At 41.2% G+C, this 14,684-nt stretch overlaps 2 protein-coding genes across 4 annotated transcripts in view; one reads left to right on the top strand and one right to left on the bottom strand.

Moving 5' to 3' along the window:
- LOC126994161 (potassium voltage-gated channel protein Shab-like) overlaps window positions 1-9,812 on the bottom strand; it is a 199,023-nt gene extending 189,211 nt beyond the window's left edge. Inside the window, exon 1 of the mRNA XM_050853424.1 lies at window positions 9,242-9,812. The gene's annotated coding sequence lies outside the window, so the exon portion shown is untranslated. The remainder of the gene's footprint in view (window positions 1-9,241) is intronic.
- Window positions 1-14,684, top strand: part of LOC126994189 (short-chain dehydrogenase/reductase family 42E member 1-like) — a 131,805-nt gene that overhangs the window by 111,074 nt on the left and 6,047 nt on the right. For 2 of the 3 annotated variants that reach the window (XM_050853468.1, XM_050853480.1), the window contains 3 exons: window positions 12,301-12,470; window positions 13,210-13,326; window positions 13,740-13,849. In XM_050853468.1, the coding sequence (XP_050709425.1) occupies window positions 12,301-12,470; window positions 13,210-13,326; window positions 13,740-13,849 (397 nt within the window). Of the gene's footprint in view, window positions 1-11,762; window positions 11,825-12,300; window positions 12,471-13,209; window positions 13,327-13,739; window positions 13,850-14,684 lie in introns of those variants that run through there. The other variant, XM_050853473.1, reaches the window with a different exon arrangement.

Genomic DNA, 14,684 nt, shown 5'->3' on the forward strand with positions numbered 1-14,684 from the left:
TTCCTTACTGCTGCATCATATTCTTCTCTCTCTCTCTCTCTCTCTCTCTCTCTCTCTCTCTCTCTCTCTCTCTCTCTCTCTCTCTCTCTAAAAAAAAAAAAAAAAGGACGCTCGTGTGTGTGTGTGTGTGTGTGTGTGTCAACTTTTTTTTTCTTTGTTCGCTATGTTGCACCATTTGACGTAAGGAAAGGATGCGTGTGTGTGTGTGTGTGTGTGTGTGTGTGTGTGTGTGTCCTCCTGAGTCTCTTATGAATCACCTATTTCGTCATTCATTTGTTTATCCATTCATATTCGTATTACTCGTTTGTTTGTTTCTTGCTTTATATCGTCCTTGTTTCGTTCTCTCCGTTCATTCTTCTTATATATATTTTTTCTACCATCTTTCCCTTACTTCGTTTATTCTCTCCCTCCCGTCGTTCCTTCTTCCTCTCCCCCCTTTCTTTCGAGTACGTTCAATAGTGTTTTAAATGAATACGTACAGGAGTCTTTTAAACGATCCTTCTTCCTTCTTCTCCTTTCTTTCCATCCTTCCTCCTTTTCTGTCCTTTCTTCCTCATTTTCTTTCCTTTCTTCCTTCCTTTCTTTCTTCCTTCCATCAATTCTTCCACAGTCCCTTCCTTTCTTTCTCTCCTTCTTCCCTTCCTTCCATCCATCCTTCCATCAATCCTTCCACAGTCCCTTCCTTTCTTTCTCTCCTTCTTCCCTTCCTTCCTTCCATCCTTCCATCAATCCTTTCACCCTCCCTTCCTTTCTTTCCTTTTTCCCTTCCTTTCTTTCTCTCCTTCTTTCCTTCCTTCCATTCTTCCATCAATCCTTTCACCCTCCCTTCCTTTCTCTCCTTCTTCCCTTCCTTCCATCCTTCCATCAATCCTTTCACCCTCCCTTCCTTTCTCTCCTTCCCTTCCGTCTTCCTTCCTTCCTTCCTTCCTTCCTTCCTTCCTTCCTTCCTTCCTTCCTTCCTTTCTTTCTTTCTTTCTTTCCTCCCTTCCTTCCTTCCATCCTTCCATCAATCCTTTCACCCTCCCTTCCTTTCTCTCTTTCTTCCCTTCCTTCCTTCCTTCCTTCCTTCCATCAATCCTTTCACCTTCCCTTCCTTTCTTTCTTTCTTTCTTTCCTTCTTCCCTTCCTTCCGTCAATCCTTTCATCTTCCCTTCCTTTCTTTCTCTCCTTCTTCCCTTCCTTCCTTCCATCCTTCCATCAATCCTTTCACCCTCCCTTCCTTTCTCTCCTTTTTCCCTTCCTTCCTTTCTTCCTTCCATCAATCCTTTCACCTTCCCTTCCTTTCTTTCTTTCTTTCCTTCCTTCCTTCCTTCCATCAAGCCTTTCACCTTCCCTTCCTTTCTTCCTCTCCTTCTTCCCTTCCTTCCTTCCTTCTTTCCTTCCTTTCTTTCTTTCTTTCTTTCCTTCCTTCCTTCCTTCCATCCTTTCTTTCTTTCTTTCTTTCTTTCCTCCCTCCCTTCCTTCCTTCCTTCCTCTCATAACCCTTCACTTTTTTAATCACATTCTAAACACATTTATACACATCTTTACTGTACACGTATTGGGCCTTTTGTTTACTATTATACTTCTTTTTTTTTTATATTTGGCCCTGATCTGCATCCTTCACTATAAATAAATACACGTGTCAAACTTCAATATCACTCCATCTGGCGGTGACTCGTGAAATTTACCCGACTTATTGTTTTTACCGCATTATTTCATATCCTGTGTCCCTAGACTCTCTTAAGATTCTCTCTCTCTCTCTCTCTCTCTCTCTCTCTCTCTCTCTCTCTCAAAAAAAGAAAAAAGTGCGCTCGTGTGTGTGTGTGTGTGTGTGTGTGTGTGTGTGTGTGTGTGTATCAACTCTTTTTCCTTGTTCGTTATGTTGCACCATTTGACGTAAGGAAGGATGAGTGTACGTGTGGGTGTCTATGTGTGCGTCCTCTTGAATCTCTTTTGACTCATTTACATATTTTGTCATACATTTGTTTATCCATTCATATTCGTATTACTCGTTTGTTTGTTTCTTGCTTTATATCGTCCTTGTTTCGTTCTCTCCGTTCATTCTTATATATTTTTTTTTAACATCTTTCCCTTACTTCGTTTCTTCTCTCCCTCCCGTCATTCCTTCTTCCTCTCCCCCCTTTCTCTCGAGTACGTTCAATAGTGTTTTAAATGAATACGTACAGGAGTCTTTTAAACGATCCTTCTTCCTTCTTCTTCTTTCTTTCCATCCTTCCTCCTTTTCTGTCCTTCCTTCCTCATTTTCTTTCCTTTCTTCCTTCCTTTCTTTCTTCCTTCTATCAATTCTTCCACAGTCCCTTCCTTTCTTTCTCTCCTTCTTCCCTTAATTTCCTTCCATCAATCCTTTCACCTTCCCTTCCTTTCTTTCTTTCCTTCCTTCCTTCCATCCTTCCATCAATCCTTTCACCCTCCCTTCCTTTCTTTCTTTCCTTCCGTCTTCCTTCCTTCCTTCCTTCCTTCCTTCTTTCCTTCCTTCCTTCCTTTCTTTCTCTCCTCCCTTCCTTCCTTCCTTCCTTTCTTTTTCTTTCTTTCTTTCTTTCCTTCCTTCCTTCCTTCCTTCCTTCCTTCCTTCCTTTCTTTCCTCCCTCCCTTCCTTCCTTCCTTCCTCTCATAACCCTTCACTTTTTTAATCACATTCTAAACACATTTATACACATCTTTACTGTACACGTATTGGGCCTTTTGTTTACTATTATACTTCTTTTTTTTATATTTGGCCCTGATCTGCATCCTTCACTATAAATAAATACACGTGTCAAACTTCAATATCACTCCATCTGGCGGTGACTCGTGAAATTTACCCGACTTATTGTTTTTACCGCATTATTTCATATCCTGTGTCCCTAGACTCTCTCTCTCTCTCTCTCTCTCTCTCTCTCTCTCTCTCTCTCTCTCTCTCAAAAAAAGAAAAAAGTGCGCTCGTGTGTGTGTGTGTGTGTGTGTGTGTGTGTGTGTGTGTGTGTGTATCAACTCTTTTTCCTTGTTCGTTATGTTGCACCATTTGACGTAAGGAAGGATGAGTGTACGTGTGGGTGTCTATGTGTGCGTCCTCTTGAATCTCTTTTGACTCATTTACATATTTTGTCATACATTTGTTTATCCATTCATATTCGTATTACTCGTTTGTTTGTTTCTTGTTTTATATCGTCCTTGTTTCGTTCTCTCCGTTCATTCTTCTTATATATATTTTTTCTACCATCTTTCCCTTACTTCGTTTATTCTCTCCCTCCCGTCATTCCTTCTTCCTTTCCCCCCTTTCTCTCGAGTACGTTCAATAGTGTTTTAAATGAATACGTACAGGAGTCTTTTAAACGATCCTTCTTCCTTCTTCTTCTTTCTTTCCATCCTTCCTCCTTTTCTGTCCTTCCTTCCTCATTTTCTTTCCTTTCTTCCTTCTATCAATTCTTCCAGTCCCTTCCTTTCTTTCTCTCCTTCTTCCCTTCCTTCCATCAATCCTTCCATCAATCCTTCCACAGTCCCTTCCTTTCTTTCTCTCCTTCTTCCCTTCCTTCCTTCCATCCTTCCATCAATCCTTCCACCTTCCCTTCCTTTCTTTCTCTCCTTCTTTCCTTCCTTCCCTTCCTTCCGTCAATCCTTTCATCTTCCCTTCCTTTCTTTCTCTCCTTCTTCCCTTCCTTCCATCCTTCCATCAATCCTTTCACCCTCCCTCCCTTCCATTCCCTCTCTGTCCTTGCAATCCTCCCATTCACATCCCAGCCCATCTCACTCAGTGCCACCCTCATCATCTCCGTCCTTTCTCTCCGGTACCTCCCACACACCAGTATCACATGCACGACAGTTTCATCCACACCCCTGTCACACATCTGACACACTTTGCTGCGGGACTCAGACCACCTGTAATTTCTTGCATTCACATTCATACACTGCGCTCGAGCTTGGAAGAGAAGATCACCACCCAGGCTTCCATCATACCAGCTGACACACTGCGGGGCTTCCTTTTCCCCGTACCACTCCAAAGTACTCTTTCGCTCCATCACATGCTTCCACCTCCTCAGACCGTCACCTTTCACTGCACTGTCTATCTCTTTCTTCCACTTTCTCACATTCCATTCTAGACCCTCACTATTTCTGTCAGTCACCTTCCATTCAAAGAAACGCCTCCCTTCCTCTCTGCTCACCCACCTGGGCCCGGATCCACAAAGGCTTAGTTCGTAGTTTTGGGCCCTTAGTGCGTAGTTTTGAGAAGATCGAGATTCACAAAAATAACTACAAACTAATCGATGACGTCACGGGTTAGCGCGCGGATCTACAAAAGTTTACCGCGCTCTGTGTGACGTTAAATTTGTTGTTAAATAACTACTGCCTCGGAGCTGACGGTAACGCTTACAATATTATCAGATTTACGTATAAATCGCGTTTTTCAACTTGAAATATAACTTTGCGAGTAGAGGAGGCCCATTTCTTTATAAAATGTTGAGATATGCACCCTTTGAGAGGTATATGATAAGTGTGGGCGGTATGGCAACACCCGGCCGGGGGATTGCCAGACCTCCCTCCTCTGCCTGCTGTGGAGGATGGCTTGGCGACGAGGAAAAGTTGCCAAACTTTATGTAATTTCTGATTTACTAGGGAGAATTTTGCGTTTTCCTTCTATTTGTAGATACAGAAAGCGTTCATTTACCCATACATGTCAACAGAACGATCTTACAATATATAATAGCGAAGAAATCCGAGGCATATAGATGCCCAGACTCAATTCTGCCCGAGGCTCAATTTTATCGATGACAGGGGCCTATATTTTTCCTTCCCCTGTCATTATTAATGAATCTCAGGTGTCGCAACTTGGTGTGAACATGCCCTAAGTATTCACCTGTGGAAATATATTGATGTATATGTGATTGGTATCCTATTTTCTGAGAAAAATGAATGTGTGATCATGGGTGTCGGAGTGCTGCTCTGGAGGATGGCTTGGCGACGAGGGAAAGCTGCCGAACTTTATGTACTTTCTTATTTAATGAGGCAAATTTTGACATGGTCTTTGTCATCATAATAAAGAATGATGATTATGCTAGTTCTAGACGCCATATCAGTCGAAAAGAACCCCAGATACACGAGCTTGAGCTAAGATAACAGAGGCATGTGGATGTCCGGGCTTAATTTTGCCCGTGACACCCATGGATTAAATAGAGAGGATTGTTCACTGAGCATTTGTTTTCCCGGCATGCACCGCGGCCGTGACGTCACGCCTGTCAGCTGTTCAAGTGGTTCCCACGCGCCGTATTTAACGTGCCGATATGGGTGTTTGTGCGGTGTTTGGGTGCTCCAGCAACACAAGGCATGCAGGAAAAGGTGGCCTGAGGTTCTACAGGTTCCCCAGAGACAAGAAAACTCGCCGGAAGTGGATAAGAGTGTGCAGGCGGAGTGATAAATATGACATCAAGCTTGCCCGCGTTTGCTCCCTTCACTTCCAGGAGAGCGATTATTCTCATGGAAGGGGCGATGGTACTACTTTTACATCAAGGAACACACGGGAACTGAAACCAGGAGCTGTGCCATCCCAACATATTCCATCAAAACCACATGCAGGTATGTATTCATCGAAACTACTTTTTCCTGGGTAAAGTTTGTCATGTCTCGCATCAACAAGGGCGTAGCAAGAAATCTGGGGTCCCGGGGGTGCTTGGCTCATTGTGGGGCTCCCTCACACGCTTCTGCACATGAGGATGGCAACAAAGGTGCTCCCAATTTGGTCATTTACCGGTTGGGACCCTCCTTTGCTGGGGGCCCAAGGGGTGTCTTCAAATATGGCCCGAGGGGTGTCCTCAGAGGAACTCAAAAGGGATCACGAAGTGCACAGGAGCTCAATAGAGATGCTCTGGCCATACAACATTATGAACTAAAATGGTTGTTCCATGATACTTCGTTGTATCTGGTCAGCCATCTGTTTGCTGATAGGGTTAGGCAAGGTCAGAGTCTTGCTAGGATTGGTTAGTTTAGATTAGTTAATTTAAAATTAGCAATAGGGCGCTATTTTAGGTATACCACAAGTCTGTGTAGGATATGATTTACCGTGCTACAAATGCAAAATGCAAGATAATTCCACCTAAAGTTCCACATTTAGCTGCTGTGTATAATATAAAGAACTTGGTGAGTGTAAGTTCAAATTTGTCACCACGTATTTCCCTGGCTAGAACATGCGATAAAGCTTGAATGCTAAGTGGCAAGGACAAATTTGTGAAAAGAGGTAGGTAAATTTACAGAGTATGTAACTGCATAATCATAAGTGAAAAGTAAGGATTCTCAAGTTATTTACTAGGCTACGAGTAGCTGCTAGTTCAGTTTTTGCAATAGTTATTATGGCATTTCTTATTATTATTTTAGTCACCGATATGTTCTTAGGGCTACAAGAAGGGAATATGAAACACGAAAATATATGTATACAGCATCTGACACAGCTCCACATAAACTTATTGTTTTTTGTTCTCTTGGTTATTTTCTCGATTTGGTGCATAAATGTCGCATCCTACTATCAGAGTTTTATTTTTTACTAGTTTCATATTGTGCTGCGTTAAACTAACTTAAAGGTTATGTTATTTAAATGAATAAAAGCCAGAATGAAGCAGTTCCTCTCTGTACCCGCGGGGCTTTGGGAACCAGTGCGCACGAGTTGCGGGAGTGACGTCACGGTTCCCCGCCACGTCATAACAATGACGTCGGCATGAACTATCCTCTCTCTTTAATCCATGGTGACACCGCCCCCATCCGTGGAGGGACCATGGACCTTTGTCGGGTGACAGCTATCCCATGAGTTGGGCTGCAGATATGGCAAGACAGTCTTGATTTTCCCTATTCCTTCCTTCCGTCCTTCGTTCTGTCTGCCTCGATATCTGTCCCATATTTCTATTTGCTTTCTTCCTGCCTCAATCTCCTCCGTATCTTCTTTTTCTTCATCTTAAGCATGTTCGTAGGTAACAAGTCTTAGACATCGAACAGCAGAGCTACTTTGACGTAAATGTGCAGTAAACAACGAAATAATTGAATTCGTAGATTACGATTTAGTACAGTTTGCCTTGAAAGGAAGAAAAATGGGAAAAGATAATGGGTTTCTTGAACCAGCAGCTGGAGGGGGCTCCCTAGGATTGGCTGACGGTTCTGTAAACGTGCTTGCGATTCGCTGCAAGGCCAATGACGTCATCAACCAATCAGCGGCCTCGCTGACTTCGCGCGCCTCTAACTACAATCGAAGCTAGGTTTGCTTCGAGAATCTGACACTAACGTCAGTAGCTAAATCAATAGTGCGTAGTTAAGTTAGTTCGTAGTTATTGAGTCTGTTTGTGAATTCGGGCCCTGACTCGCACAGCGTTGCCATATGACTGACAGCATTTTTCTGGGAAACAAGGGCAAAAAATTCTGGATATGTCCTTGAAATTCTGGATATATATATATATATATATATATATATATATATATATATATATATATATATATATATATATATATATATATATACACACACACACACACACACACACACACACACACACACACACAGAGAGAGAGAGAGAGAGAGAGAGATTTACATAGATTTACATAGAAAATCAGACCACACAGACCCCATGGTCCAGACTTGGTGGTCTGTCCTTAAACCTAAGTGATTTTACATTAATCAGAAGACTCCAAAACGTTGCATTTCTACTCTAGTTGATATTAAGTTGAAGGAAGTGACGGTCGAGCTTATTTTGAAGGAGTCAATCGTGTTACACTGGACCACTGACGGTGGAAGCTTATTCCATTCTCGCACTACAACGTTGGTGAAGAAAAATTTGGTGCAGTCTGAATTTACTTGTCTACATCTGAGTTTTACGCCATTGTTCCTCGTGCGCAAAGTGTCATCGATCATAAACAATGTTGATCTGTCTACATTCGTGAAACCATTAAGTATTTTAAAACATTCGATCAGTTTTCCTCAGGCGACGTTTCTCAAGAGAACATGTTAAGGGTGAAAGCCTTTCTTCGTAGGATTTGTTGCGCAAGGAAGGGATCATTTTCGTTGCCCGACGCTGAACACCTTCTAATTTAGCAATATCCTTTGCATGGTGGGGAGACCAAAACTGTACCGCATATTCCAAGTGGGGTCTGACTAAACTGTTGTAGAGCAGGGTATTACATCTTTATTCTTGAATACAAAGTTTCTTTTAATGAAGCCCAACATTCTGTTCGCTTTATTTGCTGCATCGATGCATTGCTGTGAGAATTTGAGGTTTGACGCGATTTTGACCCCTAAGTCTTTGACGCATTGAACGCTTTTGAGTTTAACGCCGCGCATTTCGTATTCGAACTTCTTATTGCTCGTTCCAACTTGAAGGACCTGGCACTTGTCTACGTTAAAGGGCATCTCCATCTATCCGACCAAGCTGAAATTTTGTGCAAATCCTCTTGGGCTTTGCCTGTCTTCGTCAGTGAGAACCGAGTTGCCAATCTTTGTGTCGTCTGCAAATTTACTAATGCGGTTATTGAGTCCAACATCCACGTCGTTGATGTAAATAATGAAGAGCACTGGGCCAAGGACCGAGCCCTGAAAGCCACTAGTGACAGGCGCCCACTCTGAGTTAAATCCGTCGATCACTACTCTTTGTTGTCTGTTGCTCAACCAATTCGCGATCCATTGGTTTACTTGACCGTCAATACCTATTTGCTTTAATTTGTAAAGTAATTTATGATGCGGGACTTTATCAAACGCTTTCTGGAAATCAAGATAGACTACGTCCAGTGATTTGGTTACGTCATAAACAGTGAAGAGGTCGTTATAAAAGGTTAATAGGTTTGATAGGCAGGATCTTTTGTTTCGGAAGCCATGTTGTGAGTCCCCAATCAATGAGTGGCTTTCAAGGTAATTCACAATTTTGTCTCTAATTATGCCCTCAAGTAGCTTACCTACAACCGAAGTTAGACTAATGGGCCTGTAATTACCTGGTACTTTTTTGTCTCCTTTCTTGAAAATCGGTGTCACGTTAGCCTTTTTCCAATCTGAAGGGACGATGCCTTGTCGTAAGGACATATTGAATACGGTTGTGAGGGAGGAGAGTATTTCGCTCTTTGTTTCTTTCAGCAGAGTTGGATATACTTTGTCAGGTCCAGGACTTTTATTTGTTTTAAGTGAATGGAGAGCTTTAAGGACTTCATCGGTTGTTATTTCAAAACAAGAGAGAGAGAGAGAGAGAGATTTGGAATAGGCTACTCAGTACAGTACATATTATAAAGGTATAATTTTTCTTACCTTACATATCTTCTGGATCCTTCGACTTGTACATATCAAAGTTCATTTTACTGGTCATTGAACGGGTGACTTCAAAATCGTAGCAGTTCCTCTCAATCATCAAGCGTCTGGTGTGAAGCAGTCAGACTGAGCCTCGAGGACCACGTGACACCGCCGCCATGGACACACCGCCTCGGCCACTCCACCTCCGCACTTATTACCTCCACTATGCCTCCCCCAGCACTCTCCGCCGGCTTTTTTCGGTCAAACACACCTCCGCGATGTTACCAGCCTCTACCACCACGGATCCCGCTGCCAGTCCCTCGAAGCACACCGTAATTCTGTGTATTTCACTCAAAATCCCTAATGTGTAGTTCCTCCTGCGGCACCTTGGAGACAGTACTGCCGTGACTCGTGAGTGGTGACTGACTGCCGTCTTGACACCGTTGCCAGATTATCGTCCTCAGATCATCGTATTTACCGGCTTCTGACCCAGAACTATTGCCAAGAAACAACGATAATTAACCATTTCAACGATAACTATATATGAAGTCAGTTATTGGGGTGGAGGAGACTGGTTTTGGCTCTGAAATCGGCAAACATATGAGGGTGAGTAGGACAATCTGGCACCGCTGCACGGTCTTGACGAGAAGCGTACGGGACCTTGACGAGAAGCGTACGGGTAATGTTTCTGTTCAAGACTTCAAGTTTAAACTCAACAGCTACTGTCCGTATTTATTTTATACACGAAGTAGTTGAAACTCAATGATGTATATGGTAGTCTGATTATTTACTGAACCGTCTGAACGTAATCAGTTAATCACTAAACAGTAAATTCTGGAAATTTAGAAGTTTTAAGGGATTCTTTCTGGCTAAGCATGAAAAATCTGGATATATTCGTCAAAATTTTGGAGTTCTGGCAATAGCTACAAAATTCTGGAGAAATCCAGACTTTTCTGGGTATATGGCAACCCTGCTCGCATACCAAAAAACCTTGTCTTGGTCCTGGTCTGGGTCCTGGGTCGAAACCGAAAGTGATCTGCCCAACCTTGTGTCAGCTGATCGGTTCCGCTAAATGGAACACACAGATCACGACCCAGAAACAGGTTACGCTAAATGGAACACGCTATTAAAGGTCGCGGCTCTGGGAATTTATACGTAGCCGATCCAGGATTCAGTACGTTTCCTAACTAGTAGAAGGTATAGTTATAATTGTATTTCGTAAAGTATCCTTATAGCCAAAAACTTACAAATTATGGGTATTCTTTTTCTTGAACAGAACATTGAACAAACAAGAGAACAATAATATAACACTATACCTTCTATACTAGTTAGGAAACGTACTGAGTCCCACTGGATCGGCTACGATTGATTGATAGTTTATTGTTGCAGGTAAACAACAAGGGAGAAGGGAGGTATAAATTCCCAGAACCGCGACCTTTAGCCCTGACTCTGCCTGACACGAATATATATGTGATTGTTTTTCACAATAGAATTCCACTCAAGTGAATCAGACACCACAGAAATATTACCAGTGTGTGTATGAATGAGTACAAAGATAAGCACATACTTTGATTTACCTGTAGGATGTCTCGTGGAACATTAATAAATAAAAACAAAATATCTGGATGGGCTACGCTTCACCCCGTTATCGGCTATGGCTGCCAAAAAAGTCCCTTCGCCAGGTTTGTACCCCCCATTTGGTGATTGTCAGGTGCGCCTATTGTGTCGACTCGTAGGTACGTTCTGACTGCTATCGAATTTCACTAGTACGGCATCGACAACTCTTTTGGAAGCTTCTTGTGATTCATTTCCATATTCTTCTAACCTTTTCACTCTTTTTCCTCTCCTATTTTTCTTTATTTTTTTGTAGGGTACCATTTCCCCTTTTCCTCCCTTCCTTTTTTCGTCTCTACTTTTTCTTTTTTTCTTTTTCTTGCTTTGTTTTGTCTTCTTTTTTTCTCTGTATCTTCTATTTCGTATTCTGTCTTTTTCTCCCTCTTCCTTCATTTATTTCTTTTATCTTCTTTCTTTTTCCTGCTATCTCGTTTGTCTTCTTTTTCGTTTCTTGCTGTCTCTTTTTCTTCCTTTTTCTCTCCATCTTTATTTTCGTATTCTGTCATCTCGCTCCTCTTCCTTCATTCATCTAATATCTTCTTTCTTTCATTTTCTTGCTATCTCCCTTTTCCCTTCTGTTTTCTTTCTATCTCTATTTCGTATTCTGTCCTTTTCCCTTTCTTCCTTCATTTATCTCTTCTATCTTTCTTTCACCTCCTATCTCTTTTTCCACGCCACCATCACCTTGCCATAACTCATTCGCTTTATTCAGTTACGTTTTTGCTATGTTGTTACTGCCCTTCAAATACGTACTCCCAGAACCTTCCCGTGCAACGTTTTACTGCATTTAAAATTCGTGTTCTCAGAACGCTTAACACCTCTCTCTCTCTCTCTCTCTCTCTCTCTCTCTCTCTCTCTCTCTCTCTCTCTCTCTCTCTCTCGTGACGTCATTACAAGTAGCCTATATAAGCTCAGGACGCGCATATCCTCTGATCTTACGTGGTGGTATCCTGCTCCGTGTTGGTCTTATCTCAATTCTATTCCCAGGTAATGTGTTGTTTTTGTTTGTTTTTGTTCTTAGTGTGTGATTTTTTTCTTCTTCACTCCTTTCTCTTTTTTTTTCTTTTTTTCTCCCAGTTTTTTTTTTTTTTTTTGGTGTTCTTTTCCATTCCTTTCTTTTTCTCTTTTTCTTCTTCTCGTGTCTTCATCTCTTTTTATCTTGTCTTCGTTTTCTTGTCTTCGTCTTTTCATTTTTCTTTGTTTATTTTTCTTCTTTCTTCGTCATTGTTTCATCTACTTGTTCTTCTTATTCTTGCTCTTCTTATTTTATTGATGTTATTGTTGTTGCTGTTGTTGTTGTTATTATTGTTATTGTTCTTCCTGTCCATCTACTTCTGCTACCACTATATTTCCTCTCTATACACGTCCCATACAGGTTCCATACATGACTCATACACTTCCCATACATGTCTCATACAAGTTCCATACATGACTCATACACGTCCCATACATGTCTCATACAGGTTCGCGATGACGAAGGTGGTGATCACGGGCGGTGGTGGCTACGTTGGTTATCATATTGGTTGGGCGCTGTCCCGGGGTGGGCATCCCGTGACCCTGTTGGACCTGAAGCCTCCCGACCCCGAGTGGAGCAAAACGGCACCGCGAGCTTTGTGGGATTCTCTTCCGCCAGGTTAGTCTGAACGGCGGTGTGGAGTTTGGGGTGGAGTGTTGAAAGTGGTATATTTTTGTCTTCATTTTCTTCTTTCTTTTTTTCTTTTCTTTTGTTCGCCATCATCTTTTTTTCTTCATTTTCTTCGTCTATTCTTTGTCTCCTTTCCATTTTTTTATTCTTCATTTTTTGTTCGTTTTTTCTTTTTTTTTTCTTTTTTTCTTTTATTCATCATCTTCTTTCCTTCGCATTCTTCGTCAAAAATTTTTTTTTGCCTCCTTTTCTTCTTTTCCTTCAGCTTCTTCACTTTTTTGTTCGTTTTCTTTTTTCTTCGTCTTTTTTTATTCATCGTCTTTTTTTATTTTCTTTGTCTATTCCTTGTCTTCATTTCATCTTCTTTCCTTCATTTTTTATCCTCTTTATCTTTTCTTTGCCTCCTTTTCCATCTCCTTCAGCTTCCTTTTCAATTACATATCTATCTTGAAATTTTCTTTTTCTTCTTTTCTTCGCATTTTATTTTTATCTTTTTCTTTAATTACCGTTAACGCTGTTTTATATTTTCTTAATCTATAGTAGTTTTCACTTCTCTTTCAATCGATTTAAGTATCTATCAATTTCTCTTTTATTTACTTTTTCTACTTTTTCTTAATCTTCCTGTTTTTATTTCCCTTGCTCTTGTTTACCACTACTACTACTACTGCTACTACTACTACTACTACTACTACTACTACTACTACTACTACTGCTACTACTACTGCAGGGTTTTGGAGTGAAGAGACGCCAGATCCGGGTCCTCTTGAGTTCGTGGAAGGGAGTGTGACCAACCCTCATGACCTGCAGACTCACTTCGAAGGTGCTGAAGCTGTTATCCACACAGGTAAGTTATTGTTGTTGTTGTTGTTGTTGCCCTTTTACTTCTTGTTCTTCGTCTTCTTCTTCTTCTTCTTCTTCTTTTGTTCTTGATGAAAATCGTGGACTGAAAAAGGAAAGAAAACAGAAGATAGAAGAAATAGAGAGAGAAGGAGAAAGAAAGAAAAAACGAAGACAAAATAGAGAAATGAAGGAAAGAAGAAAAGAAGGATAAAATACGAAAGAAAGAAAGATAGAGAGAAAAAAGATAGGAAGCAAAAAGAGATAGCGCAAGAGGAGGATGAAAGAAGACAAAATAGAGAAACAAACAAATGAGAACAGGAAAGGAAAGGAGATAATGAAAACAAGCAAAGAAATAGTAGGAAAGAAAATGAGAGAAGAGACTGAATATTAATCCCTCTTCCTCCTCCTCCTTCACAGCCTCCTACGGGATGTCAGGGAGAGACCAGCTGACCCCTCACGCCCCCATGCAAGAGAAGGTCAACATCGAGGGGACAAGAGAGGTCATTGAAGCCGCCGTGAAAGCGAAGGTGAGAGTGAGAGTGAGTGAGAGAGTGATTGGGAGAGTGATTATGTGATTGAACATAAGAACATAAGGAGTCTGCAAGAGGATCCTGTAATCCTAACCCCACCTTACCTCACTATCCATGAATGTATCCAACCAACTGAGTGATTAAGAGTGATAGAGTGGTTGAGAGTGATTGTGACTAAGAGAGAAAGAGAGAGAGAGAGAGGATTTCCCATACCGTTGTGTACGTTTCATTCATGTAGTTTTCTTTTTTTTTTATATATCTTTACTTGTTTTTAGCCTTCTTTTTTTCTTCTCCTATTTCCTTCAATTCTCCTAATTTTCCCCTATTTCCTTCTTTAACATATCCTTGCTCGGCCTTTCCTATGGTCTTCCCTTCTTTATTAATACTTATTCCTTCTTATCCTCTTTCTTTTCCTTTTTCTTCTTTCCTCTTTTTTTCTTCCTTTTCCTCCTTCTCTGCTATCATCTTTTTCCTTTCTCTTATTATTCATTCGTCTATCTTCCTTATCCTCTTTCTCTCTTCGTTTCTTCCTTCTTTTTCTGTTATTCCTCTTTCTTTTCCTTCTCTTCATTCATCTTTCTTTTCCTCTTTCTCTCCGTTTCTCATTTCTTTCTCTTATCTCTCTTTCTTTTCCTTGTCTTCATTCATTTTCCTTATCCCCTCTCTCTCTCTCTCTCTCTCTCTCTCTCTCTCTCTCTCTCTCTCTCTCTCTCTCTCTCTCTCTCTCTCTCTCTCTTCCTGTTTCTTTCCCTTTTTCTTCCTTCCTGTTTTTTCTTTTCATCCTTGCCCCATTTTTTTTCTATTCAAATTATCAGTGAATTGTTTTGACTCA

This window comes from Eriocheir sinensis, chromosome 7 (assembly GCF_024679095.1).
Source record: "Eriocheir sinensis breed Jianghai 21 chromosome 7, ASM2467909v1, whole genome shotgun sequence".
Classification (NCBI taxonomy): domain Eukaryota; kingdom Metazoa; phylum Arthropoda; class Malacostraca; order Decapoda; family Varunidae; genus Eriocheir; species Eriocheir sinensis.